Source organism: Sorex fumeus, unplaced genomic scaffold (assembly GCF_029834395.1).
Source record: "Sorex fumeus unplaced genomic scaffold, SorFum_2.1 ptg000045l, whole genome shotgun sequence".
NCBI classification, from domain to species: Eukaryota; Metazoa; Chordata; class Mammalia; order Eulipotyphla; family Soricidae; genus Sorex; species Sorex fumeus.
The window spans coordinates 5,461,294-5,488,949 of record NW_026606102.1 but is presented as its reverse complement, the minus strand read 5'-3'; the positions used below and the strand labels follow the sequence as shown (position 1 = coordinate 5,488,949).

Sequence of the window (27,656 nt, the reverse complement as noted above, 5' to 3'; positions counted from 1 at the left end):
ACAGGTAGCTTGCCGGGCTCTGCCGTGTGGGCAAGATACTCTCAGTAGTTTGCCGGGCTCTTCGAGAGGGGTGGAGGAATCAAATTTGGGTCGGCCATGTTGGCCGCTTGTAAGGCAAACGCCCTACCGCTGTGCTATTGCTCCAGCCCGGAGCATAAAGATAGGAGTGATTCCTGAGCAGTGTTAGGTATGTCTCCACCCCGACCCCCAAAATAGAAACTTCATAAATAATTGTTCTCAGCATCTCAAAATAGGTAACACAGACACAGATCCACTCACCTCGCCAGAGGGGTTCCGCTCAGTTGGTAGGCATGCAGGAGGAAGGAGCATCATGTGTGCACTGTTTTCCCAGCTCCCAGAGGACGTTCTCCCAGCCCACAGCCCATGGATCATTCCAGAGGCAGCTCTGCAAACAGAAGCATGAGGAGGGTGGGAAATATAGTTTTTTTTTTTATGTGCTCAAATCATTACTTTTGGGGGTTTTGGTTTTGCAGTGCTCAGGGATTACTCCTGGCTTTGTGCTCAGGGATCACTCCTGGCAGGACTCAGGGGATCATATGGGGGCCACCATGTGGCCATATGGTCAGCCACATGAGACGCCGATGCCCTACCTGCTGTACTTTTTTGAAATGAGACACTTTTGATGTTCAATTTTCTAATACTTTATGTTCCTAATTAACCCCAGTTCCAGAATTCAGAAATCCAGGGCTTCTCTGATGCCCCAGAAACCAAACCTGGGAAGATGGAACCGTCCAGCAGAGTTCCACGCCCACCTCCGTCCTTGCTCAGCCGACGAAATGAAACATCAGGGGTGTCTTCCTTAGTCCCCTCCCCTCCTCCCCTCCATTTCTGGAGAGGAAAGGCAATTTATATGTAATCCATTGCCTTTTCCCCTAAAGTGAGGTTTGGGACAAGTGAGCTGCTGAGACTAACCCAGGCAGTGAGGGTTCCAAGATGACCTTTGCCTCAGGAGATCATTTGCATCTTGTTATGTTTGGCTGATGATCATAGGTTCAAGGTATATTTAAATCTCAGCTGGTTCCGGGAGAGTTCCTGTAACTCATCTTCCTAGCTTTTGTCTTCTGCCCTGTGGAGAGGTGAATATTTATTGCCTTAGGAGCTATCCAGAGGGATGTGGAGCTTCCTTTGGAAGTTATTTGCTCCCCTCTTGCAGGTGTCAGGTTGTGCTAAATGGTAGTTTCGCTTGTCTTCTTGGCATTTATTTTTGTGTAGGACCCAGCAGAATCATTTCATGGACCCTGTGCTTCGGCATCAAGCCAGTTTCTCCCTGCCTTTTGGAGGCGGGCCAGAGACTAAGAAGTCAGACACCTTGGCCGATGGAATTCTCTAGAAGGGGACTGTGCAGTGTGGCTCTGGGTGTCCGCTCCTCGCCAGGTCACCCGAGAGCATGTCTTCAGAATCATTGACTCTTGTCTGTTTATAACACGTCTCTGTCTCGCCCTCCTCTCTGAAGGCAGGCGGGCACCCCCAGTGGGGGTCAGGAGAGTCTCAGAGGGATAGATGAAAGGAGACATTGTTCCAACCCTGTCTGTTATTTATAGTTACCTGATCTCAGATCTGTGCTTCCTCCTTAGCAAAGCAGGTATTCCTGGGAGTTCACAGAAGTCAGTAAGTGGGGTCAGCCACATGAGACACACTCAGCTGCAGTGTGAGAAATCCTGAGCAGAACATGTGGGCGGCACTGGGGAATCGAACTGGAGACCTGCTTGCCCCTGAGCCATTCCTCCCATGCCTTGGACAGAACATGTTTGAAGAAGGGCGGGCAGTGATGCTAGAGGACAGTGAGCCCTGGGCTCCTGGGCCCTGAGCAGGGTAATAACGTTCATTGTGGCTGAGTTTATTAAAATGCTTGCAATTGTCAGGGTTTTATTGTTGTTATTTTTCTTTTCCTTCCTTCCTTCCTTCCTTCCTTCCTTCCTTCCTTCCTTCTTTTTTCCTTTCTTTCTTCCTTTCTTCCTTTCTTTCTTTTTTTTGAAGGATAGGAGTTGAGTCACCCCCAGAGGTGTATTCTGGTTAGGGCTGACTCTGTACCTCTGAAGTAACCCTGGCAGTGCTCAGGAAGCCATATCAAACTAGCAGGACAGGGATCAAGGATCAAACTAGCATGACCTGGCAAAGCCCCATGGGATTGTCTCCGGTACTATCTCTCTGGTCCAGTTTTCTTGATTAGTAAAATGGGATCAACTCACAGTAAAGAAACAGGGAAGTTCAGGAGCCGGGAAGTCCAGTGGGCAGGAGGGAACTTGCCATGCACACAGCCAACGCAGGTTCAATCCCCGTCACCTTTCTTGCCCTTCCTTTGCCTTTGTTCTCATTGCAGCCACACACACAACAGGTTGTGTGGTACACATGCCATCGGTGCTCACGGGAGGTTGTATCCCTTTAATTGGGGTACTTGCCCAGGTGCTAGTGCCGGGTCACACACTTTTTTGTTTGTTTGTTTTTGGACCATATCCAGTGATGCTCAGGGGTTACTCCTGGCTCTGCACTCAGGATTTATTCCCGACAGTGCTTAGGGGATCATATGGGATTCACAGGGATCGAACCTGGGTCAGTCCTATGCAAGGCAAGAGCTCTACCCGCTATACTATCACTTGAATGTTATGTTTTCGCATGTTCTGGTTGCAGTGCTCACTGGGGGTTTCTGTGGTGCTCACATACACATGCTCACCAGGGGCCACACACTTTAGTCGTGCTGACGTCTATTCTGGCTGTCGTGTGCGATTGCACACTTGGTTGAACTGTGCACGTATACCTGGCTGCTGTGCTCTGGAAATCACACACTCAGCTGCAGTGTTAGGAATCCTGAGTAGCACATGTGGGCAGCACTGGGGATCGAACTGGAGACCTGCTTGCCCCCCAGCCATTCCCCACACCCACACCCAAGACTACTGTTTTGGGTTGGAAAAAAAATCAGGTAGCTGTAATAGGATGTAAATTAACCAAGATGGTATTTTTTAAAAATATTTTTTAATGAATCACTGTGAGACACAGTTACAGACTTACAAACTTCCATGATTATATTTCCGTCATACAATGATTGAGTACCTTATCTCTCCACCAGTGCCCATTCTCCACCACCAGTGTTCCCAAAACAAAGTGTTTTTACTTTGCTATGATTCCTTAGGTGGAATAGGAGGTAGATATGTGCCCGAGGGGGAAGGACAGGAGGAAGGACGTGATGTGGAAGGGAGGAGAGTGGTCAGGTAAAGCTTGCTTCAGCCCCCAGGACAGGCATGGCATTTCAGTGCCTTCAGAGGCAGATCTGGATATAACTGTGGGTTTAACTGCCAAAGATGAGATGTCAATTCAGAACAACAGCAGGAGGCTGGTGATAAGACAAAGAAAAAAAATAAAACTAGGTGCTTTTGGGGGAAATGGGGAGGTCCCATCCGGATGTGACTGGGTCATACAGAGGGGCTGCAGTTTGGTCCACACTGCAGGGGAAGACAAATGTGAAAAATTAGGACAGGGACAGTCCAACACAGAGAAGCATTTCAGCAATATAATTACCAGCTAAGCTATATCAAAGCCCAGAAGAGAAATAATACTGACCCAAGGAAACAACTTCCTCTTTGTGGATTAAACTTTGGTTTTCTCTTCTTTTCTCTTTATTTAATTTTTTCTTTTTTACTATTTGGAACCTACTTACTTTTTAAAAATAATTTATTTATATTAATCATCATAACTTACAAAGCTTTTAATAACAGATTTAATGGTCCACTTCTAAACCCACCAGTGGTGTCACTGTCCTTCCAATGAACTAAGGTTCCCTCCCTTCCCCCACCCTGCTTCCTTAGCAAACTCTGTTCTTAAAGTTACTGGCTGTGGTCTGGGCCACGTGTTTACAATAGTGTTGACTCTTATGGTTTTGCTGTACCTCACCTCTAAACCACTGAAATGTCCAAGACCTTGACCAGTGCCCCTGTGTTATCTCCAGTCCACCTTTTAATCAGACCTCCACCCTCCTACCCTCCAGTCCCTTGTTTTACCACTCTCTGTAGCACTTTCAGTATTTGTCAACACTCCTGAGCCACACCTGTTGGATAACACCGGGTTGTCTTTGCTGCTCCCGCAGGGAGCTTGAAGTTTATTGAGCTACTCCTACAAGAGTGCAACTGAGGCACAACTAATAATCCTCTATTGCTTTTCTCTTTTCTTTATATCATTTGTATGGTTTATTTAGCAATGTTCTTTTTATATACAGATACAGGAAGACAATTGTTGCTATGATATGATATGTCACAGGGGAGTTAATTGACTTCAAAATAATATCTCCTCCTGGGCATTTGTATTTACTTGACTTAATTAAGCCTCAGTTGCCCTTAGTTCCAAGCATTCCAAGAACAGGGTCCTGACGAGGAACTGATGGACCCGGGGCAAGCTTGAGCTACCCTGGCATCAAAATGGACCAGGCCAAGTGCCATAATACTTAACTATAAGTTAAGAGCATGATCATGGACCACACCCTTAATAAAATGCACAAGTCATCATATTTGTGCTCAAGCTAGCAAAAGAAATGCTTAATCTTGATAAAGGATTACATTCAAGTTACTAACACCTCACTCAGAATCATGAACATCTCCATCACCCCAGAACATCTCCATCACCACCCCACCTATTTCTAGGGTCTTACCCCAGGCAGGTACCACTCTGACTTCTAATGCAATAACAGCTTTTTCCCATAGCAGAACTCTCGTGAACACGACCATTCAGTGGGTCCGACTCCTTTCACTCAGCGCCTTGTCTGTGCTGTTGTAAACTTGAATGTAAGGGCAGGTCTCAGACTTTCCACCTAGTGGCACCAGGTAGTAAGTTGCTTTGCAGCTGCAAAACCCTAGTGCAGCATTTGTCTGAGAACCTACTTTTTTGGAAACCTCGAGTTCCCCTTCTGTCAAGCTCTGGACTCATATTCTTGGTGGCCTGTCGCAGAACATTGTTGCATGGAAACTGTTTGTAAAGAAGAGAAAGAAATGTGGAGATAATTTGGCCCCACAACTAGGACTTTTCCTTCTTTCCTTGTTTTACAGAGCTGAATTGGCCTCACCTCAAATGAATTCTATATATAAAGTTTAGATAGGGCACACAGCAGGAAAAAAGGCCAGCTTGGCTTCCTGGACTCTTCTGATTTTGTGTGGAGTAGAAATGTTTATTCACAAAAAGGTCGTGTGTCATGTTAATAGTGACTGCTTCTTCTTCACTAGTGGGGGGACTAGTGAAGAAGCAATTTAATAAGCAATAAAAGCAAAAGGCCTTTAAAGGCCTCCCAAATCTATGAAGGATAGTACAGCACTGTAGTACTGTCCTCCCGTTGTTCATTAATTTGCTCGAGTGGCCACCAGTAACATCTCCATTGTGATACTTGTTACTGTTTTTGGCATATCGAATACGCCACAGGAAGCTTGCCAGGCTCTGCCGAGTGGGCGGGATACTCTTGGTAGCTTGCTGGGCTCTCCGAGAGGGACGGAGGAATTGAACCAGGGCTGGCCATGTGCAAGGCAAACGCCTTACCCACTGTGCTATCGCTCACATTTTTTTAAAAATTTTTTGCTTTTTGGGTCATACCCAGCGATGCTCAGGGGTGACTCCTGTCTCTGCACTCAGGATTTACTCCTGGCAGTGCTTGGGGGACCATCTGGGATGCTGGGGATTAAACCCGGGTTGGCCACGTGCAAGGCAAATGCCCTACTCACTGTACTATCACTCCAGCCCTGGATAGTAACATCTTAATAGTGCAGTAAAAGTATTTTGCTTTCTTAGTTTGATTTTAATTTGGATTAAAGTTATATGCATTTGGGACTAGAGCAAAAGTACAGTGGGTAGGGTGACTGCTTAGCACACGACCACCAGGTTTGATCCGCAGTGCCCCATAGGGTCCCCCTAAATCTAGTATGAGTGATCCCTGAGTACAGATCCAGGTGTGGCCCCAAAACAAAACCAAAACCAAGAATTTAAAGGTATGTGCATTTCCCAATGTAAAGTGACTCCTTTAGTTGTATAGTCACACTTCTCTAGGAACTGGATCTACAAAACTAACCACCAGATACATTTTTGCAAATTTCCTTCTCTTTAGGTAAGAAATTATCTGAACGAAATATAAGGATTCCCGCTTTCTAAACAAACATTATATGTTTTGAAAAAGTCTATCTCTTCCAACAGTATAACCTTTTTTTGGTTACACAATTGTTAAAGTTTTCCATATTGTAGGGTCTTTTGGAGGAGAGGCCCCCAAATACTAACTTCTGGGCGCTACTTCCTGACATGCTTAGTTGATCTAGTTTGTGGGCCTGAAGGTTTGGGTGCTTAGGCCCTGTAGTGCTGGAAAGGATCGACTTACTCAATGGTAGTAAATTTCTTTGTAAACTGGAAAGCACTGTTTACACAAAATACTCGTGTGGTACAACTAACAGGAATTAGTGAAGGTTCGGATGACAGGAATATCATGTTTACTGACTGGTTATTTCAAAAGTCTGTATGTTTAGGCTGTTCTCTTAGTCAATAGACACCAAATTTTAAGAAATATATTTTATTATGTTTTATATACTGATTAAGAATCTATACAAGCACAGACCTTTGGAAAATAGCATCTCGAATATCACCAATAAAAGCATTTATAGCTCAGATTTTCTTCGGGTGCTGAGTTGCTATTTGTTGAGTTGAATGTGTAAGCAACATCTTTTTGCTTTGTGCTGTCATCTATTAATGTAAATAATTTTACAGCATTAAAATAAAGAACGAGTTAGGCAGATATGCTGTTATAAGTTGAATGTGTGTTTTTCTTTTCTCCCTCTTTAGTGAGTTACCCGAGAGAGAAGAAGGAGAAGGAGAGGAGACCCCAAACTTCAGCCACTGGGGTCCACCAAGAATGTAAGTTCTAGGGGTTTTCGGGCTTTCTCAGCTGGAGGGCTCTGGGCTTCAATTTAGTATCACTCAATCTCCAGTGACTGAGATTTGCCATGATTCATCTGGAAGTTGATCTCACTTTTAGTCTTAACTTTTATTCTTAACTAGACATTTTAGCTAGGCAAAGTGACTGTAACTTGATCACTTGATCACTTGATCACTTGACATCCCTTACTCATTGATTTGCTCGAGCGGGCGCCAGTAACGTCTCCATTTGTCCCTGTTGCAGCTAGTGTAGCCCAATGGTGGCTGCTCGTTCTAGGAACACAAAGAGCCTCAAATCGATTGTTCAGGGTCTTGACGAAGAAGTCTGACCATCTCTTAGGTGGGTGGCCACGCGATCTTTTGACATCCTGTGGAATCCAGTCGGTAACGGCTCTAGTCCAGCAGTCGTCTCCAAATCGCATTACGTGTCCAGCCCATCTGATTTTCGACGCCTTGGCAAACAAGACAGTGTCCCTGATTCTTGACCGTTGACTGAGATCGGAACTCCGGATTCTTTCTCTCATTTGAGTGAAGCGTGATACTCCAAGCATAGCTCTTTTGATTCCTCTTTGGGAGACACAAATAGCGTTCTCATCCTGTTTTTGTAGGGCCTATGTTATGAGGCGTATGTTAACACTAATATTAAGGCTGTAACTAATATTAGGAAAATCTTGATCCCATCCTTCCAGAGAAAACAATGTTCAGATCTCCATCTCTTGGCAGACAGAAAGTGTTGGAGTGTCATGTATCAGCTGAATTAACAGGCACAGCAGGTCGGTCACCTTGAATTTGGTGACCTTTCTTACCAAGTCTAGAGTCATGAAGATTACCAAAGTTTCCCCTTAGGACACCTCATTACTCTCTATTGTTTGGTTGTTAGGGCTGTAGTAGCTAGCAGTGCCCAGGTGCTCCTCTCAACGTGGACCATACAGTGCCTGGATCAAATCCCAGTTTGGGGCTTTGAGGTCACATCTAGCAGTGCTCAAGGGCTTCCCTTGGCTTGTTCCCTAAGGGTCAGTGTCTCCTGGTGGTGCTGGGAGACCACAGAGTGCCAGAAAGTAAACCCAATGAGGTCAGAGCCCTAGTAGAGTGGGGAGGACATTTGGACTTGCATGTGGCTGAACGGGTTTAATCCATGGCATCCTATAGCGTCCCCTGATTCTGCCAGTGTTAAGCCCGGGACTGTGGGTTCCCAAGCAGCGAGATGGAGAGAAACACGAACTCAATAATGCAGAGGCAGTCGGAGTTTCATTCCAATATACTGGGGTAATCTATCTCACCCACAGAGTGGTCTCTTGAGAGTGACCCCGACTTCAGGCAGCAAGCAGTTTATGGAGGGTTTGATTACATAAGCAGGACATGCCTATTGTTTCAGAAAGAAATCTTCCTAGCTGATTTTTCTAATTTCTGCCACCAGTCATGGCATCAGTTTCGCCCTTACACCAGGAGTGATCCCTGAGCACAGAGCCAGGAGTTAACCTTGAGCACCGTTGGGTGTGACCCCAAAACAAAAACAGATTAATCCGAGCCCCCTGAGTGCAAAGCATGTGCATTAACCCCTTCTGCTCCATCCCTGGCCGGGCCTCTGAAACTGTAGGTTACAAGCCCATATGGGTTGTGTATCTACTTAAAATACACTTAAAACTAAATTTCTTTTTGATTTATTGCCAATAACTGAGTTTCTACTAATTTATATACCTATGCTCCCAGGTCACAGGGACATTTCTCAGGTGGGAAAGGGTCACAAGTGGAGATGTTTAAACAGCCCTGCTCTTGGGTCCTACAAATTCTTCCTCTCCCTCCCTCTCCACACCATCTGGTTTTTCTTGCATTTTCGTTTTGTCTCCAAACTCTGCCAAGCTGGTTTTCAGTCCCTTTTCTTGTGAGTTAATTATTAGTTTGAACGATGCAGTTTGATCTCCATCAAAGATATTTGGAAGGACAAGTTCTGCTACATACTTCCTTTAGAAGAAGAGTATGAAAGTAGGGAGAGAAGGAAACTCTCCCACCTTTGAAGCAAAGAAGACCACTCCTGGTGGTGCTTAGGGGACCTGGGTTGGCCGTGTGTAACTCAAGAGACCTGCACATTCTACTCTCCCTCCAGCCCCTTTTCATGTATTTTTGTGGTATGTTTTTTTTTTCCTTTATAAATTTTTGTTGGTTTGGATTTTGCCACCTGCAGCAGTGCTCAATGCTTACTCCTGGCTTGGGGGGATCACTTCTGGCTCAGATACCATTTGCCTTGCCTGGAATCCAATCTGGGTCAGCCATGTACAAGCCATGAGTCCTGATGGCTGTATTAATCTTCCATATGCTGAATATTATAATGCTATGGTTGTATTCTATAGCGAGATAACTTGCAAGCGTGTGTCTTGAAATAACCTTTTCATGTTGGTGTGTTTGTGTGGGTCTGAGGGACAAATCAGCTCTGGTAGCTTTGTCATATGCCCACATGTGGTTGTGTTTCTGAGTTCTCTGGGCAGGTGGCACCACCTCCTGCCCTGAGATGGGGTGGTTGAAAGATTCAAGATTACTGAACTCCACTCGCTGATTCGGTGTCACCTCTGGATTCCCCAGCTTCTGCTCCCACACTGCATTTCCTGTGGTTGTGCTGTTAATGTTAATCAAGTCCGGTGCCTTTACTGCTAAAGGCTCAGAAATTTTTCTTAACTGATCTCTTGTCTTTTTTTTTTTCCCTCTTGTCCATTTTCTACAACATGCATAACCAGTACTTTGTTAAACTTGTTTATGCTTCAGTTGTACATAGTGATTTTTTAAAAGAGATAGATAGTATTTCTCTTTAGGTATCTCCAAGCTTGAATTTGTCTGTGTGAAGCATTGTAAAATGATACATTTCTCTTTTGGGTATCATTATAGTTGTATAAAGGTTTATGGTGGTCCTATTTTTCTCCTATTACTGCTGTGTGACTTTATTCTACATATAGTTGGCATTTCAGATAAATGGCCTGTGCACAGCAAAGCCTGGCAAGCTACCCGTGATGTATTCAATATGCCAAACACAGTAACAACAAGTCTCAAAATGGAGACGTTACTGGGCCCGCTCAAGCAAATCGATGAACAACAGACAGTGTGACAGCATAGGAAAAAAAAATAGTGAGCCCTGAGTACTGCAGAGTAAGGCCCAGAAACAAACAAAAAAGGCAAAAAAGCAAAAAGAAAGATATCTTCCTCTTGGAGCTGGAGGGATAGCACAGTGGGTGGGGTGGGGCGTTTTGCCTTGCACGAGGCCAACCCAGGTTCGATTCTCAGCATCCCATGTGGTCCCCTGAGCACCACCAGGAGTAACTCCTGAGTGCATTGCCGGGTGTGACCCAAAAAGCAAAAAAAAAAAAAAAAAAAGGCATCTTCCCCTTTTCCCCTTTAAGAATTTAAACTCTCACATATGCTAATAAATTATTGACAATATCCCTTAGGAACTAGGTCTGACTTCTACAACATTGTAAAAATATATTTAGAAAATATATTTAAATATACAGAGGGTATAAATTGAACAAGATAAATAGGCTACCAAGGTACATTAACTTGTTAATGAATTAATTTTTTTTCCCTTTACAGTGTGGAGATTTTTAGGGAGCCCGATGTGTCTCTGGGGATTAGTATTGTTGGTGGACAAACCATTATAAAACGCCTGAAGAATGGAGAAGAGCTGAAAGGAATATTCATCAAACAAGTTTTAGAAGACAGTCCAGCAGGAAGAACAAATGCTCTTAAAACTGGAGATAAAATACTTGAGGTAAACAAGGCTAACAGCCTGGCTGTGTTTGGCATGTCCTATAAGACTGAAAGGAATCATTTCACCGAGCTCCTCAATTCCTGCCTGGGGTACGAGTTAGGGACCCAAGTAGGTGACTTCTATTTAGATGCCTTAGTTTGGACATTGTGTGTGCCATTTTATGAGAGTCTGAAGTGGTATAGAAACACAAAACAAAAATCTTCACTGACTGAACAAAACCATTTCTCAACAGAGGATGGCAAAAGGCCGATATTATGTTTGTCCCTATCCTTAGTCAACTCTGAATTTTCTAAACCCGTGTGTCAGTGGCATAGCCAGTGGACACTGGAAGGAGGAGCACTGTGTACCCTGAGCTTTCATGATAGTCTCTGGCCTCCTACAATCCTGAATTGGAATAACCCTAACCCAGAAATTTTCCAAATGAATGAATATTGAATATTGTTGAGTGGCAGAAGTAGTTTCTTAGTCTTTATTATAGAAGGTTGTTACTCTTTTTTTCTTTTTGCTTTTTGGGTCACACCCGGTGATGCACAGGGGTTACTCCTGGCTCATGCACTAAGGAATTACTCCTGGCGGTGCTCAGGGGACTATATGGGATGCTGGGAATTGAACCCGGGTCGACTGCGTGCAAGGCAAACGCCCTACCTGTTGTGCTATTGCTCCAGCCCCAAAGGTTGATGTTCTTAAGACCTGAAATATGCTTATGGTAATTTAAGTCTTCTTCTGACAATTTCCCTATGTTTAAATAGGTTTCATTATACATTTTGCTGATGGTCCCACTTTCCAAGAACTTTCAACAGTGTTAAGAGAGGACTTGCTGTTATTATAGAATCATAGGGAATTCAGTGGGACTTTCAAGGAAATCCCACATATCCTTCCCTTGGTCTTCCCCTTGGGGACACACTGTGGTACAGTAGTAAAACCAAGACACCAACAATGGCACAATTCACGAACGCCTCTCAGCATTCCCCAGTTGTACATGCACTCATTTATGTGTGTGTTTATCACTCTGTACAAATTGAGTATATGTCTCACTTTGCATAAACACCACCGTTAAGAAACTTAACTGCCATCTCCAACACAATCCCTGAGCATTCTTGCCTCTCTCTCTTCCCTCTATCCAATCCTTCACCTCTTCCAGCCCCTAATCTTTTTCTCCAGGGCTATAATTATGTTATTCCACAGTCATCGTATACATGGCATTATGCATCACGGGTCTTCTTGAGATCACTTCTTTTTTCCACTTAGCATCATTTCCTAGAAATTTATTCACTGTGTCACATCTAACAATTCATTTTTATTACTGAGTAGACTTCCAGGGCACAGGGATGACACAGTTTAACTACCCACCACTGAAAGACATTTGGGTAGTTTCCAGCACTTGGCTATTATAATAAAACTACTATAAACATCTATACACAATGCCCTCAAGTCCCGCCAGGGTTGATCCCTGAGTGCAGAGCCAAGATTATCCCCTGAGCACCAGTGTGTGCCCCCACCCCCACCGCAACCCCCCCAAATCTGTGCCCAATGGGCTAGAGAGAGAGTTTGTGGATTCAAGTTACTTGTCTTGCATGTGGCCAACCCCAGTTTGATTCTACATATTCTCAACAACTCTGTGTATTCCCCCAACACTTCCCCCAATTACATCCAAAAAAAACCCAAAACAGCCCATATGTACATGTGTTCCTGAGTGAGATTGAATTTTTCTGCATATGCTCCAGAGTGCAAACATGCTGGTTGTATGATAAGTCCATTTTTGGTTTGGAAGTGAGAAACTGTCCAAATTTCAGCATCACTAGGAGTGATTGCTGAGCACAGAGCCAGGAGTAAGCCCTGGGCACTGCCAAGTATGGCCCCAAGGCAAGCAAAATAAACATACAAACCAAACTTTTCCAGAGATAGAAATATTTAATCTCCCCACCAACGGTGTATGTGTGTTTCAGTTTTTCTGCATCCTTACCTAGATTTAGTGGTGTTACCGTTTTTCATTTTAGCCATTTTGAGAGGTAGAGCATGATATTTGAAAGTAAAAAAAAAATAATTGAATATTCATGAGATAGACCATTACAAATGAAAAATTCTTTTTTCTCTAAATTTTACTTTATTTTTATAAAGTTGTTCACAATAATTCAATACATTTAATATTCAAGCACCAATTCCACCACAGTTGCACTTTCCCGCCACCATATTTCAGATGTTTCCACCCCAAATCCCAAACCATGCCCCACAGAGCAGAACAAAACAATTAATTTTGTATTGCTTGCATACGAACATTCAATATTGCTTGAATTATGAATAATCCACTAAAAATGGTCCAATAAAGTTTCCTTAGAGGAAAGTGTGTAAAGATTGCTGTGTATCATCCGTAGCCATTATGTCCTTGTATAAGAGATTACAAACATGTTTGTAAAACCCAATCGAATGTGTGCTACTCTTGGTACATCAGTGGTGTATTGTATGAGAGGTTACATGGCCACGAATGGGTTGTGCATTCCCAGAATTCTAAAATTTGGAATGCAGTTATACGGCAGATTCACTTGTGGGTAAGGCCTATGTTGCTCTCTTTCTGTAGCTTTATTTCCGAATCTCAGGGTCATGGCCATTGATGAGATTATATGGTGCCAGGGGCGCTTGTGGGTGTGACTGCCAAGCTACTGATAAGCTTGAGAGATGGGGGGAGGAGGCTCACTCCTGCTCTGAGGGAGCTTGGAGATTACAAATGGAAAATTCTTAATTTGAATTTTCCTGGGAATAATAAGGGACTTTTCATGTACTTGATTGCCATCTCTGTATTCTCAGAGGAACAAAGCCATGCGGGTCCCGGGGCTGAGATCTCCAAGCCTACTTGGATCGGGGCTGAGCATCCTTCGCCCAGATCCTCCAAATTCCAGTAGGCGGGGGTCACACCCACCAACTGGCCCCCTGGCGCCGTGTAATCCCATCAACGGCCAAGACTCAGAGACTATGAAACCCAGCTCCCGGAAGCAAAGGCTGCATTCGACATCTTATCATCTCATTTCTACTTTGGACAAACTGGCAGGCTACCGAATGTAACCTGCCCACACGGCAGAGTCTGGCAAACTCCCCGTGGCGTACCCATATGCCAAATGCCAGTAACAATGAAGGGTCTCATTCTCCTAACTCTGAAAGAGCCTTGAATATGGCACTTTTTTTTTAATTATTATTAGTGAAACACCATGAGGTACAGTTGTAGATTTACAAATTTTTGTGCTTGGATTTCGGTCATACCATGATCAAATACCCATCCCTCCACCAGTGCCCATTTTCCACCACCAGGATAATATCCCTCCCCCCCATCCCCCCATCCCCCCCTGCCACTGTGGCAGGGCATTCCCTTTTGTTCTCTCTCTCCTTTTGGGTGTTGTGATCAGCAAAAGAGGCATTGAGTGGCGAACATGTTCAGTCCAGTCTACTTTCAACCTGCATCTCCCCTCCTGGGAGGATCCTCCAAACACCCTCCGAATATGGCACTTTTTAAAAAAATCTCAGGGCTAGGACGAAGGAGACGTTACTGGGGCCGCCTGCTCGAGGCAATCGACGAATTACAGGATGGTTGTGATTGTGATTGATTGTGATTGCCATCTCTGTATTCTCTTTAGTGAAGTGTTTGTGCTTGTCTTTGCCTCTTTGCCCAATCTAATTATATTGTACATTATTTTATGTCTTGGGAGCATCCATCATCTATCTTTGCTCTTGAACATAAGAGTTTAAACCTACTAATAAGAGTTTAAACCTACTAATATGAGTTTAAACCTACTAATACGAGTTTAAACCTAGTAATAAGAGTTTAAACTTACTAATAAGAGTTTTGTTTGTCTCAGACTTAATGATTTCTATTTTTTAAATTCATAATGACCTGAAATGTTTTGTTAAGCACAAGACATTTGTTTAAATATTTTCCAATGAAAAGTAAGTAAAGTAAAGGCCCTCCCGTTGATCGTCGATTTGCTCGAGCGGGCCCAGTAATGTCTCCATTGGAGATTTTGTTGTTACTGTGTTTGGCATATCGAATACATCACGGGTGGCTTGCCAGGCTCTGCCGTGCGGGCAAGATACTCGCGGTAGCTTGCAGGGCTCTCCGAGAGGGGCGGAGGAATCGAACTCGGGTCGGCCCTGTTGGCTGCATGCAAGGCAGAGGCCCTGCCCACTGTGCTATCGCTCCAGAGAAAAGTAGTATAAAAGAAATGGTGGGGGGAGGTTGCTCTTCAAGCTCAAGCTCTCCCTTGAATCGTGCTTGTCTGTCTTTGTGAATCCCTCCTTGCTTGTGCTTTCAGCTCTGGAGAAATCTGTTCTCTCTTGAACATGTAATTTCTTTTTCTCTCACCTCGTATCTCTGTTTGTTTTGGTTTTGGTGCCACACCTAGCAATGCTCAGGGATCACTCCTGGTTCTGCATCCAGGAACTATTCCTGGCAAGGTTGGGGAACCATATGGGACCATATTGAAGCTGTTTCAGCCACATGCAAGGCAAGCGCCTTACCTGCTGTACTATCTTTCCGGCCCCCAGATCTCAGAATCAGAAGCTTCCTTTTTGTTTTGTTTTTGTTTTGTTTGGGGGCCACACCCAGAGATGCTGAGGGGTGACTCTTGGCTCTGCACTCAGGAATTACTCCTGGCAGTGCTCAGGGACCATATGGGATGCCAATGATAGAACCTCCGCATGCAGAGTCTCACTGTACTATTTCTCCAGCCCCCAACAAACGTTTTTATCTTAAGACTATAATGTAAAAGAATCTTGAATCACAAAAGACATATTTTGCCCCATAGGAAGTTGGAATTTAATTTTCATCAGAGTCGACAGACATCCATAGTGATTATAACTTTAAAACTGAGAAAATATAAGTTTTCTTTTTTCTTCCAAAATAAAATAGAGCTCTACCTTTCCCCTTATTTCCCAATTTCAGTGGGCATTTAACACAGGAAATCTATGTTAACAAAAGTTGATTGTTACTGGGAGATGAAGTCACTCATATAAACTCTACTTACTGTTAAGTATTTGGGAGATTGGATAATTCATATGCAGCTTCATGAAACCATTGTGACTGCTTTTAGAACTCACTAGCGCCCAACATGGCCGACCCGAGTTCGATTCCTCCGCCCCTCTTGGAGAGCCCGGCAAGCTACCGAGAGTATTCGATATGCCAGACACAGTAACAACAAAGTCTCCAATGGAGACGTTACTGGGCCCGCTCGAGCAAATTATTTTATTAATTTATGATTATCCATGGGCTGGAGCGATAGAACAGTGGCCAAAATGGCTGACCCGAGTTCGATTTCTATGCCCCTCTCGGAAAGTCCAGCAAGCTATGGAGAGAATCTCGCCCGCACGCATGGCAAAGCCTGGCAAGCTACCCGTGACGTATTTGATATGCCAAACACAATAACAATTGTCACAGTGAAGATGTTACTGGGCCCACTCGAGCAAATTGATGAACAACAGGAGGACAGTGACGATTATACATTTACTTTCTCCATTTAGATGGGAGCAGAGCTTTTCTAGAGCCTTATTGTTCTCTACCGGAGGTTGGTGTCTAAGGACAAAGAACCGACATCCCGAAGTGACATCTGCACTTGTTTGTTCATTGCAGCACTCTTTACAGTAGCCAGAAACTGGAAGAAACCTGAATGCCCAAGAACAGAGGACTGGTTAAAGAAACTTTGGTACATCTACACAATGGAGTACTATGTAGCTCTTAGAAAAGATGAAGTCATGAAATTTATATACAAGTGGTACAACATGGAAAGTATCATGCTAAGCGAAATGAGTCAGAAAGAGAGGGATAGACATAGAAAGATAGCATTCATCTGGGGGATATAAAGTAACAAAGTATGAGATTAATACCCAAGAATAGCTGAGATCAGCACCAGGAGGATTACTCCATAGCTTAGAGGCCAGCCCGGTATCCTAGAGGAAAGGGCAGTTCAGATAGAGAAGGGAGCACCAAATAAAGGATGTTTGGAGGATCCTCCCAGGAGGGGAGATGCATGTCGAAAGTAGACTATGGACTGAACATGTTTGCCACTCAATGCCTCTTTTGCAGACCACAACACCCAAACGGAGAGAGAGAACACAGGGGATTGCCCTGCCACAGAGACAGGGGGGGATGGGGAGATGGGGGTGGGGGGGATATTATCCATGGTGGTGGAAAATGGGCACTGGTGGAGGGATGGGTATCTGATCATTGTATAATCAAACCCAAGCACAAAAAATTGTAAATCTACAACTGTACCTCATGGTGTTTCACTAAAAATAAAAAAAAAAATTAAAAAAAACAAAAGAACCGACATCCTAACCAGGGCCAGCTGGGCCTCAGTGCTCTCCTCCTCTTCACTGCTCTTTATGCTCCACCTGCCTTTATTTTATTTTATTGGTTTTTTTTTGGGGGGGGGGCCACGTATGTCTGTCTCGGGTCATGCTCCTGGCCCTGTGCTCAGGGATCATTCCTAAATGGTCTCAGAGGACTATATGTGCTGCTGAGGATTGACCCCGGTCATGGTTTATGCAAGGCAAGCATCTGCCAGTTGTGATCCCTTCTGTGTTCTAACTGCACTCTCCCCCACAACTGTGGCAAGCACCCCACCATGGACTAGTCCTGGCCCTCATTTCCACTATCTATGCGTGTTGTTCGCATTGATACTTCAATCTTAACCTAAGTCCATGGGTCTTGTTTCTTCTTTAGTTGAGAACATAGCAGCCATGCAGACAACTTCCCCTTGCTTCTACAGCACACCAAATCTTTTTTTCTAATGACCTGTAACAGCAAAGCAGCTGAACTCCCTGTGACTCATCCTGCAGCCAATCTCTCTAACTTGGCCTGCAAAGTCATGCCCTCTTCGCCATCATTTCTTTCTTCATCTTTCCCTCCTACCATCTCCTTCATCATTAATACCATTATTTCTCCCATCAGAAAAAAAACAAAGCTCAACTTGACTCCGCATCCCTCTGGACCTACATTCTTATTTCTACAGCCCCTTGAGCCAAAGCAGTAGCCACAGTGTCACTTTGCCCTGACTATAAACCACCCCAGTGTTTACTAGGCTTTGTTACCTTTGCTGTTCTGTTCAGTATGTTAGGTAAGGGCAGAACGCTCTTGCAGATTAGAGACATATTCAAAAGTTAGATTCTCTGAAATTTTTATAGGAAGGAGCCGTTCTGGGAGGCTGGAGAGAGAGCTCAGTGGTTTGGGCACATGCTTTGTGTGCAGGGGAATGCAGTTTGATCCCTGGTACCATGTGTTCACTCATGCACCTCCAGAACAAACCCTCAAACACAGCCAAGAGTAACCCCCCAGCACCAGCAAATATGGCCCCAGAATTAGAGAGATGATAAGGGAAGCCATTTTCACAACACTCACATTTATTGAACACAAAACGCTCAATTTTTAAAAAGCCGATCAAGATTCTTTGTAAACAAAATTTGAGAAAATTCAACTGCTCAGTTTGATCATAGGAAATTTGCTTTAAAAAGTCATTCTTTAATAATGTGGGAGGAATTCAGAGAGCCCTGCCTTCCCCTCCCCCACTCACAGGCTGTGATGTGTTACTACAGGAGGTGACACTGCAAGCCCAGAAGTATCAGAAGGTTCTTTCATGTACTACCAGATTTGCATGAGGATATTTAACCTGGGCTTTTGTTATTAAGATATTTTTCCTTATTTACAGGTACATTTTAGCCAGAAGCAGAAACACTTTCTTAAACATGTTCTTTTAATATAGCAAAGCTTTATTAAGGGCATCTATCTGTGTATCTACGCACCTACCTATTTTTATTGATGGCTTTGTCTAATTCATTAGTTTCTGGTGTCGGTCATTTCTGGGTAATACGCTTGCAGGCTGAATCAACCTATCTGCAGTATGTCCTGCCTTGCTAATTGAAATCAATACCTTGTGTGCTGTAGGTGTCTGGAGTGGATCTGCAGAATGCATCTCACACAGAGGCCGTGGAAGCCATCAAGAATGCAGGGAACCCAGTGGTGTTTGTGGTTCAGAGCCTGTCACCCACACCAAGAGTAAGTATCAGCTCCTAGTTTCCAAAAGTTTAAAAAATAGTCTCTCTCTGTAGACCCAACTCTATTATTATTTATTTATTTTGCTTTTGGGGTTATACCTAATGATGCTCAAAGCTTATTCCTGGCTCTGCACTCAGGAATTATTCCTGGTGGTTCTTGAGGGGACCATATGGGATGCCAAGGATTGAACCTGGGTCGGCCACAAGGCAGATGCCCTCCCCATTGTACTATCGCTCTGGTCCTGTATACCCAACTTCTCTCTCAAGTATTTTCACATATTTTCCTTGCTACTAAGCAGTTACTCTGAAAAGGGATTCACTTTGTAAAAGTTTGGTTATTCACTTCTTTTTCCTTCCTCCCCTCTCTGGTTTTGATCTACTGGACAAGTCTGAGCCATTCCAGGCATCCCAGTTTTGGTCCACGGCCTGTGCAGTCACCCAGACCTCATCTCCATTCCTTGCTCACTTTATTACTTACCTTTTCTGAACCAGTTCCTTTGCTTACAAAGGAAATGTAAAGAAGATAAGGGTACAAAGGGGACCTGAGCGGGGGGTGGTCTAGCATTTATTAAAACCTGTAAAATCATGATCCTGGAAATCCTGGAATTCTTTTGAAGACTGAGTTCAAAAATAGCAGTACTGAGGCTGAGAGGGAACCCACAAAAGGAATAGCGCAAAAGAGACCTGGAATTCACCCCTGGCACCCCTTGATTCCTGAGCAGAGCCCAGGAGTGACCCCTGGACACTGAACTGGAAGTCACTCCTGAGCACTGCTAAGCTTGGCCCACAAAAAGCTGAACAACAAACAACTAACACAATTGATGTTGAGGCCATTCTGCTACTGATGACTCTTTAGGTGTGGAATAGAGCTCTGACAGGCAGGTGGCAGGGGTAGGCTGTGGATTGTGTGCTGCACTGCTCAGCAGAAATAGCACCGATCCCCTCTGATGTGTAATGGGAAGCGATATTTGCTTTCATTTAAGGCCTATGGGAGGAGGCCCCCCCCACCCCATTTCCCAGTCCCAAACTGCATTGTTTTAAAAAGTTGCTTTACAGCTATGTAGTGCTTTTTCAGTCTTCCGTGTAGGGTGGGGCAGACAGAAAGTCCTACTTCGATGGACAAGATGACAAGTAGATAATTGGCTGCCCCAAGGGCTGGAAAGTCCCTGTGCCACCCCAGCTGACTTGTAATCTATGACTTGTCAACCTGCAGCTGACTTCAGCCTTCTCCCTGCTGGGGTCACCTAACTTTGTGCATTGCATCGCCCCGATGAACAATCTGGTCATGCTGTTTAGACTGTCCATCTGGAACATCTGGAACAAGAGCTATGAGCTGAATCAAGTCTTAGAAGTCTTTGATGTCTAGTTTTGTTATAATTGGTTTTATTTTGTTTGGGGGCCACACTTGTAGTGCTCAGACCTTACTCCTGGCTCTGTGCTGAAGCATCCCTCCTGGTGGTGCTCTGGGGTCCATATGTGGTGTGACCGTACTAAGGAACCCACGTCTGCTGCATGGAAGGCCTTCCCTGCTGTACTATCGCTCTAGCCCGTGCAATTCAGTTTCATATCCATAATATTGAGAGAAAGACAAGGTGAAATTTCTGGAAACTAAGCGCAACAGAAAAATCGAACTGATTGTTCCTTACTAAATGATACTCACTGATAGCTACAATGCGCCAATCAAATGATGTATTTGTGTGTTCTGCTAGAAAAAAAATAGCATTCAAAGCATGTCAATAGGTGAAAAAGTCAATCTGAAATAGCACTCAAAGCATGTAAATAGGTGATAAAGTCAACCAAAACAAAACCCATGTTCTTGCTGGGCTAGTTGGGGGATTTTCTCATGGGTGACATGACCAGTACCATTGTTTTCTACCATTCAGAAAAGGAAAATCCCCCCAGTATTGTGCTAGGCTTATCCTCTATGCAGGAGTGCAGACGGTCTCATTGTGATTCGGTCCAGCAAGCACTGACCTGTCTTATGTTTCTGCCAAGAGAGCATGTTCAGGTGATGGTGTTAATTGCTCTGTCCATGAATTGTCCCTTTTTTTTTTTTTTTTAGCACAAAGAGATTACTATTGAAGGACGTGATGAACAGAATAAAATTTCCTGTCTTTGCAATATGCTGCTTTCTTTGGTCTACTTATTAATCCAAGAGGAACTGATTGTTGTAGGATTAGAAATTAGAAGCAATAACTTTTACCAGTTTTTATTAAATTTTGGAATTTTCCTCCAAAATCCCATTAGAAGTTATTTCCTATGTCAAAAGGAGTCTTGGTTATTTGAGAATTCTCCGTTAGCAACACAATTCGAGTGATGGTGATATTATTGTACTTTTCCTTGAGTTGAGTTTTATATTACTTTTATATTTGTATTTTTAACAGTTACTTTGGGGGTTATCACCAGTACATTGCTTTCTTAAGCTTTTTCTCCTGAATTTCTCAATCACATTTTAATTTTTTGTTTGTTTGTTTTTTGGGGGGGGCCACACCTGGCAATATTCAGAGATTATTCCTAGCTCTGCATTCAGGAATCGCTCCTGATGGGGCTTGGGATGACCATATGGGATTCTGGGGATCCAACCTGGGTTGGCCACACCCAAGGCAAGTATTGTCTGTACTGTCTCTCTGACCCCAGAAAAATGTACCTTAAGTTACATTTAAAGGAAATGTAACTTGTTTTTTCACAATTACAAAAAAATGTAATTGTTTCTTAATTTGTTTATTAACTATCAAAGACAGAGAGCAGAAAGTTCCTCTAATTTTAGGAAAGAAAATCAATTTTCTCTTATTCTTCCTGTTAGTCATCAGCTTTTATGCCAAGATTATTTGGGCCACTTGAAGAACCTTAAAAAACTGCCAATGGTGGACAGAGAGATAGGGTATGGGGTATGAGACTTGCCTTGCATGCAGCTGGCCCAACTTCTAGGCCCAATACCTCTTATGGTTCCCCAGCACTACCAGGAGTGATCCCTGAGAACAGAGCTAAGAGTAAGTCCAAGCATGGCTGAATGTGGCCCAAGAACAAATAAACCAAATATCCTAATAATTTTATAATTCCCCAAGATATCCCATAGGTCCACCAGGAAAAACTAGCCATGAAATTTGTGTAATAAGTGAATGGACATAGAGAGTATCATGCTGAGTGATATAAATCAGAAGGAGAGGGACAGACATAGAATGACTGCGCTCATTTGTGGGACATACAAGAACACAGTATGAGACTAATGCCAAAGACAGTAGAAACAAGGGCCAGGACGACTGGTCTATGGTTGACGCTTGCTACAAGTGGTGGTGGCGAGGAGCTAGGCAGTTACGATAAAGATAGTATGAATTCTGAAAACGAATAAGAGAGTGGCGACAGTGGTGGCTGTGTGGTCTCTCTCTCGCCCGCCAGGTGCATTCGGTGGCCATGAGCCACTTCCCTACTCAGCCACTTCACTACTGCGTCCTGCTGCCACTGCCAAGGGACCCATGAAGGAGGGAACAGGGCCACCAGGCTGAATTGTGATCAGTTGCTGCTTATGTCATCCACCCCATGCACCTTTCCAGTCTCACTAAGCTCCCCATCCCAGTCTCACACTGCCCCTCATTCCCATCTCCTCCTGTCCCCCGTGCTAGTCTCTCCAAGCTCCATCTCTCTGCCTCTGTCTTGTGCCTAACCTCCAAGCATTGAGGGTAGCAACCACTCCTAGATCAGGTAGCACAATCAACATATGAAAGCCCTTCCTGATCTCCTGCAACCAGGAGATCCACTCAAGTGCAAAATACCATTTAGAGGTGGGTTTCTTCTTTCCTTACTCCCAAAACCATTTAAACATTCATCTTAATTCTACTTCTTAATATTAGTTATTTTGTATGGGCACGGAAAGAGATACATTAAGCTTATAGGGTGGCTCTCCTGGGGACATCTCTCTGTAGATCTCAGACTACAGTACTCAGGCCAGATTAGGCTTTCCTGACCCTAAGCAGGGTTCTTATCCAGTTGCTACTCTTTGGATCGTGACAGAATTTGTCCATGACCATGCTCTTAACTTATAGTTAAGTATTATGGCACTTGGCCTGGCCTGTTTCAATGCCAGGGTAGCTCATAACTTACCTGGGTCCATCCAGTCCCTCGGCGGCACCCTGCTCTTGGGGTTCTAGGAATTAAGGCTTAAGTCAAGAAAACAGATGCCCCAGAGTGAATATTATTCGGAGTCAATTAACTCCCAAGTTACAAAAGCAGAACATTAACTGTCTTCCTGTGTCTATACAAAAAGGACATTGCTTCAAAGTAAACTATGCAAAAGGACATAAGGGAAGAAGAAAAACAGCATTTCACTTACAAATACAAATCAACAGTCTGATTTAGGAATAAAGCCGATTGACAGGTTGGGGAGGCAGAGCACAGAGAAGAGGTTAAAGATAAACACAGAAATGGGAGTGACTCAGGAGCATTGTGATGGATGTAACCCAGTAAACCTAAGCTTCCATCAGCCAGGGAGAAATGACAAACCAGTGTTATCCTACAGATGGGACCACTATGACAATGATAGTTGGAAATCACTTTGGACAAGAACTGAGTGCTGAAAGTAGATAAAGGGGTATACAGGATAACCTTTTAGCATGTGTATTGCCTAGAAGGGGAGAGAGAGAGAGAGAGAGAGAGAGAGAGAGAGAGAGAGAGAGAGAGAGAGAGAGAGAGAGAGAGAGAGAGAGAGAGAGAGAAAGTGCCGGGGGGCTGGAGCAATAGCACAGCAGGTAGGGTGTTTGCCTTGCACGCGGCCGACCTGGGTTCGATTCCCAGCATCCCATATGGTCCCCTGAGCACCGCCAGGAGTGATTCCTGAGGGCAGAGCCAGGAGTGACCCCTGACACCTGCGCATTGCTGGGTGTGACCCCCCCCAAAAAAGAAAAGTGCCTGCTGTAGAGGCAGGTTGGGATGGGGGTGTTGGTGGAAGGGAAACTGGGGACCTTGGTGATGGGAATTGTACACTCTGAAGGGTGTTGAAACATTGTATGACTGAAATCCAATCTTGAACTGTAACTGTGTATCTCACAGTGATTGAATTTAAATGAAAAAGATATGCCACAGGTTTCCAAAAAGGAGATGAGTCAAGAAGTAATCTAAGCTCTCGGCACCATTCAGAATTAAAGTCATTGTACTAAATTGAACTGTTTTACTCATGTATAAACATTTATTGGATGCAGCTGTGATGTGTTCGGCCCTTCTCAGCACCAAGGTTATAAGTGATAAATAACAGCGAATTCCAGCTTCATTGAACAGATTCTGTCCTGGGGTGTAAATAGAGTTGTAATTCATCTTTGTGCTAACACTGGTAGTGAAATATTTATTGAGTGTGCTCAAATGCACTACAAAACAAAGGCAAACCAGGGTACAATAATGAATAAGGTAAATCTATCAAATAAATGGTGCCTCCTCTGTTCTAAGAATTACCTAGAGTGCCCTCATATTTTGCAAAGTCAGGTATTTGGATGGCAATCGGTATCATGACCTTGTTTTCCTTCTTCATTTTCTCCTTCTGGGTCTACATATACAAAGTTGTGAGCTGATGGCTCCTTGATGATGGAGCATGTGTACATGTGCACACACATTGTTTGCCTTGAATTTTACTTGCTTTTCATATGTTTCATTTTTTGATGAAGTCACAGGGTTAGTTACTAAAGACATTATTGGTAAATGTAATTACAATGAAGTTGAAGTGTTTCCTTTTTCTATTTTCTCTGTGTGTATATTAGATCATCCCAAATGCGCAGAACAAGGCCAACAGAATTACTAGTAATCAAGACCAAGGCGCCCCGCAAAAAAGAGGAAAGGTAAATTAAATCTCTCAGCCTCTAAGAAAATGTTTTTGTTTTCCTTTTGCATATCTGAGTGGCAATTAATAAGAGTGGGTTATTTGAAATGTAGAAAGACTTTATTTTTAATATTTCCATCCTGTGAATATAACAACTCTGGTAAAGATACAGGTCAGAAGCCAGGTTCAAAATAAGCGTATGGGGGCTGGAGAGATAGCACAGCGGGTAGGGTGCCTTGCACGCAGCCGACCCAGGTTCTATTCCCAGCATCCCATATGGTCCCCTGAGCACCACCAGGAGTGATTTCTGAGTGCAGAGCCAGGAGTAATCCCTGTGCATCGCCGGGTGTGACCCAAAAAAAAGCAAAAAAATAATAATAATAATAATAATAATAAGCGTATGTATGTTTGTCTTAAAGTACCACAGTCTTGTCATTGTCTTGGTCTGTGTTTCCTGTCCACTCTCCCAGAAAAGACCACTCAAGACTTGGTTATCCTGAGTGTTGAAAGCAAGTAGAGGGATATAGAAGAGAACCTTTCCGCATCTGTATTGCAAACCATGAGAGAGAGGAAGAGAAAAAGAGGGAGAGGAGAGGTGCCTGCCATAGAGATTGACTGGGATGGGACATGCCTTGAAGAGGCGGGAGGGAAACAGGGGACATTATTGCTGAGAAATTATACAGGTGGAGGGATGGAAGTTGGAACATTGTCTGGCTGAAACACAATCATGAATGATTTTGTAATGCTCTATCTCACAGTGATTCAGTTAAAGTTTTTTTAAAAAAATCTTTTTAATTGAATCACTATGGGAAAAGTTACAAAGCTTTCAGGTTTAAGTCTTGGTCATGCAATCATCAAACACATTTCCCTTCACCAGTACTTATTTTCACCACCAAGAATCCCAACATACCCCCGTCCCAACCCTCCCAATGCCTGTGAGGCAGATGAATTCTAGTTAACACTCTATCCACTTTGATTAGATTCATTGTTTTGACAAAAGATGCACCATTATTATTTGGAGTTTACACCCCCATATCAGACCTGCTGAAAAGGCATTGTGAAATAATTTGTTTTCTACAGCTGGTTAAAAGAACCAAATGATTTTGGATTTCTGGTATTTTACTTATTAAGCCTGGAAGTATTTCTGCTGAGAGTTAGATAATTATGAGATTGGTTTCTGTGGCTCCAGAGCCATGGCCGTGCTGGAGAGCCACTCATTGGGGGTAACTCGTGACCTCAGTAGGGCGTGAAGGATGAGCCGGGAACGCCCCCCCCTTCCCATGAGGTTTCAGTTGCCCCATCACAGCCGGCTCATACCTGGCTTTCCAAAAAGCTCTGAGGTGGCCGCCATATTGCTTTCCAGAGGGAAAAAGGCAGAAGGGAGCAATACCCTTTACCTTCCGGGCAAGCATGGTGGCATGGATTAACTCATAGTCCATTCACTTTTCTGCCGCAAGCTGCTGGGCTCTACATTAAGTCCTTGTGCTTCGGGGGCCATGGCCGTGCCGGAGAGCTGCTCTTGGGGGGCAACTTAAAAAATTTTTTTAAAAAAGACTGTTATCTCAGCTTGAAGTCTTCCCTCAGTGTTCTTCCAGAAGATTCCTTCTCCTCATCTAATCCCCAGATCAGAGGGCCTCTGTGCTGAGAAGTCATCCTGTCCTCCCACTTTTATTCTAGTGGAATTGGTTCACCTCCACATTTCTGCAGGACATGGTGTCAGGTGGGGATGCACTTTCACTTCACAGATAGTTTGCTGTCCGAATGCTTTACCCAAGCACCCTTTGATGTCCCACTGTGCCCCCATCCCTTCCATTTGTCCAGCCCAATACAGATCTGTAGTGCCCAAGCTTGTCAAGCCTAAATATGAATTGTATTTTCCCATAGACAAATTCCTATATATGTGTGTGTGTGTGTGTATATATATATATATATATATTTAGAGATATCTTACCTCTTTTTATCCTTTTTCTATCCTGTGTATATTTTAAATTGGCTTGTTAAATTTCACCAGAAGAAAAAAAAAATACCTTGGGAATTTTTTTTTTCTTTTTGGGTCACACTCAGCGATGCTCAGGGGTTACACCTAGCTTTGCACTCAGGAATTACTCCTGGAGGTGCTCGGGGGACCATATGGGATGCTGGGAATCGAACCTGGGTCGGCTGCGTGCAAGGCAAATGCCCTACCCACTGTGCTGTCCCTCCAGCCCCACACCTTGGGGATTTTGATTAAAATTTTCTCCAATTTATAAATGAATATGGGGAAAGGTGGCATCTTCATGATAATGAGCCTTCTTACCCGGTATCAATATATGCTTATTATTAAACTATGCTTTTTTTCTTTCAATGTTTATAAAGTTTCTCTGAAAGGAATTATATTCCTTTGGTTTGTTAATCCTAGGCAGGCTTATATTTTCTAGTGCTTTTAATTACTTATTTTTCTTTCTTTCTTTTGGCTTTCGGGCCAGAGAGATAGTACAGAAACAAGGCATTTACCTTGGATGCAGCAACTCCCTGGCACCACATATGGTATGGTCCCCCCAAGCACCACCAGAAGTGATCCCCAAGCACTGTGGAGCCTGGCCACAAAACAGGCCTCCCTGCACCCTGTCAAAAAAATAAAGGAAGGAAGGAAGGAAGGAGGGAGGGAGGGAGGGAGGGAGGGAAGGAAGGAAGGAAGGAAGGAAGGAAGGAAGGGGGAGAAAGCGAAAGAAAGAGAGAAAGAAAGTGAGAGAGAGAGAAAGAAAGGTAGTATAGAGCACTGGGAAAACCAAAATGCTAAAATAAAATTTAAATTCTTTATAAATCTTTTCCCTAAACTATTAAACTTTACATATCAAACTTCCAAAGGATTCTCCTTTACATGCCTCATAAATGTACATTATATAAATGATTTTTACTTAAAACATTAATCTAGTTTTTTAGTATTTTAGTATTTTTTAGTATATACTCTGCGGTACTTGGGGCTTACTCCTGGCTCTGTGCAGAATTTCTTTATTTAATCCAAATTTATTTAAAGTTTTTTATATGAATATTTTTAAGACTCATTGTTATTTTGTAGCCTATTCCAATTATAGTCAGAGAGCCTGGTTTGTGTGCCATACTCTACGTTGGTTGGGACTTTCTCCTACTTTGACTTTTCTCCCACTTTGTCACTTCGTATTT

At 43.6% G+C, this 27,656-nt stretch overlaps 1 protein-coding gene across 2 annotated transcripts in view; it reads left to right on the top strand.

The window, feature by feature from the left end:
- Positions 1-27,656, top strand: part of PATJ (PATJ crumbs cell polarity complex component) — a 391,552-nt gene that overhangs the window by 134,503 nt on the left and 229,393 nt on the right. For both annotated transcript variants that reach the window (XM_056122284.1, XM_056122283.1), the window contains exons 23-26: positions 6,817-6,888; positions 10,486-10,663; positions 18,585-18,695; positions 24,436-24,513. In XM_056122284.1, coding sequence (XP_055978259.1) covers positions 6,817-6,888; positions 10,486-10,663; positions 18,585-18,695; positions 24,436-24,513 — 439 coding nt within the window. The remainder of the gene's footprint in view (positions 1-6,816; positions 6,889-10,485; positions 10,664-18,584; positions 18,696-24,435; positions 24,514-27,656) is intronic.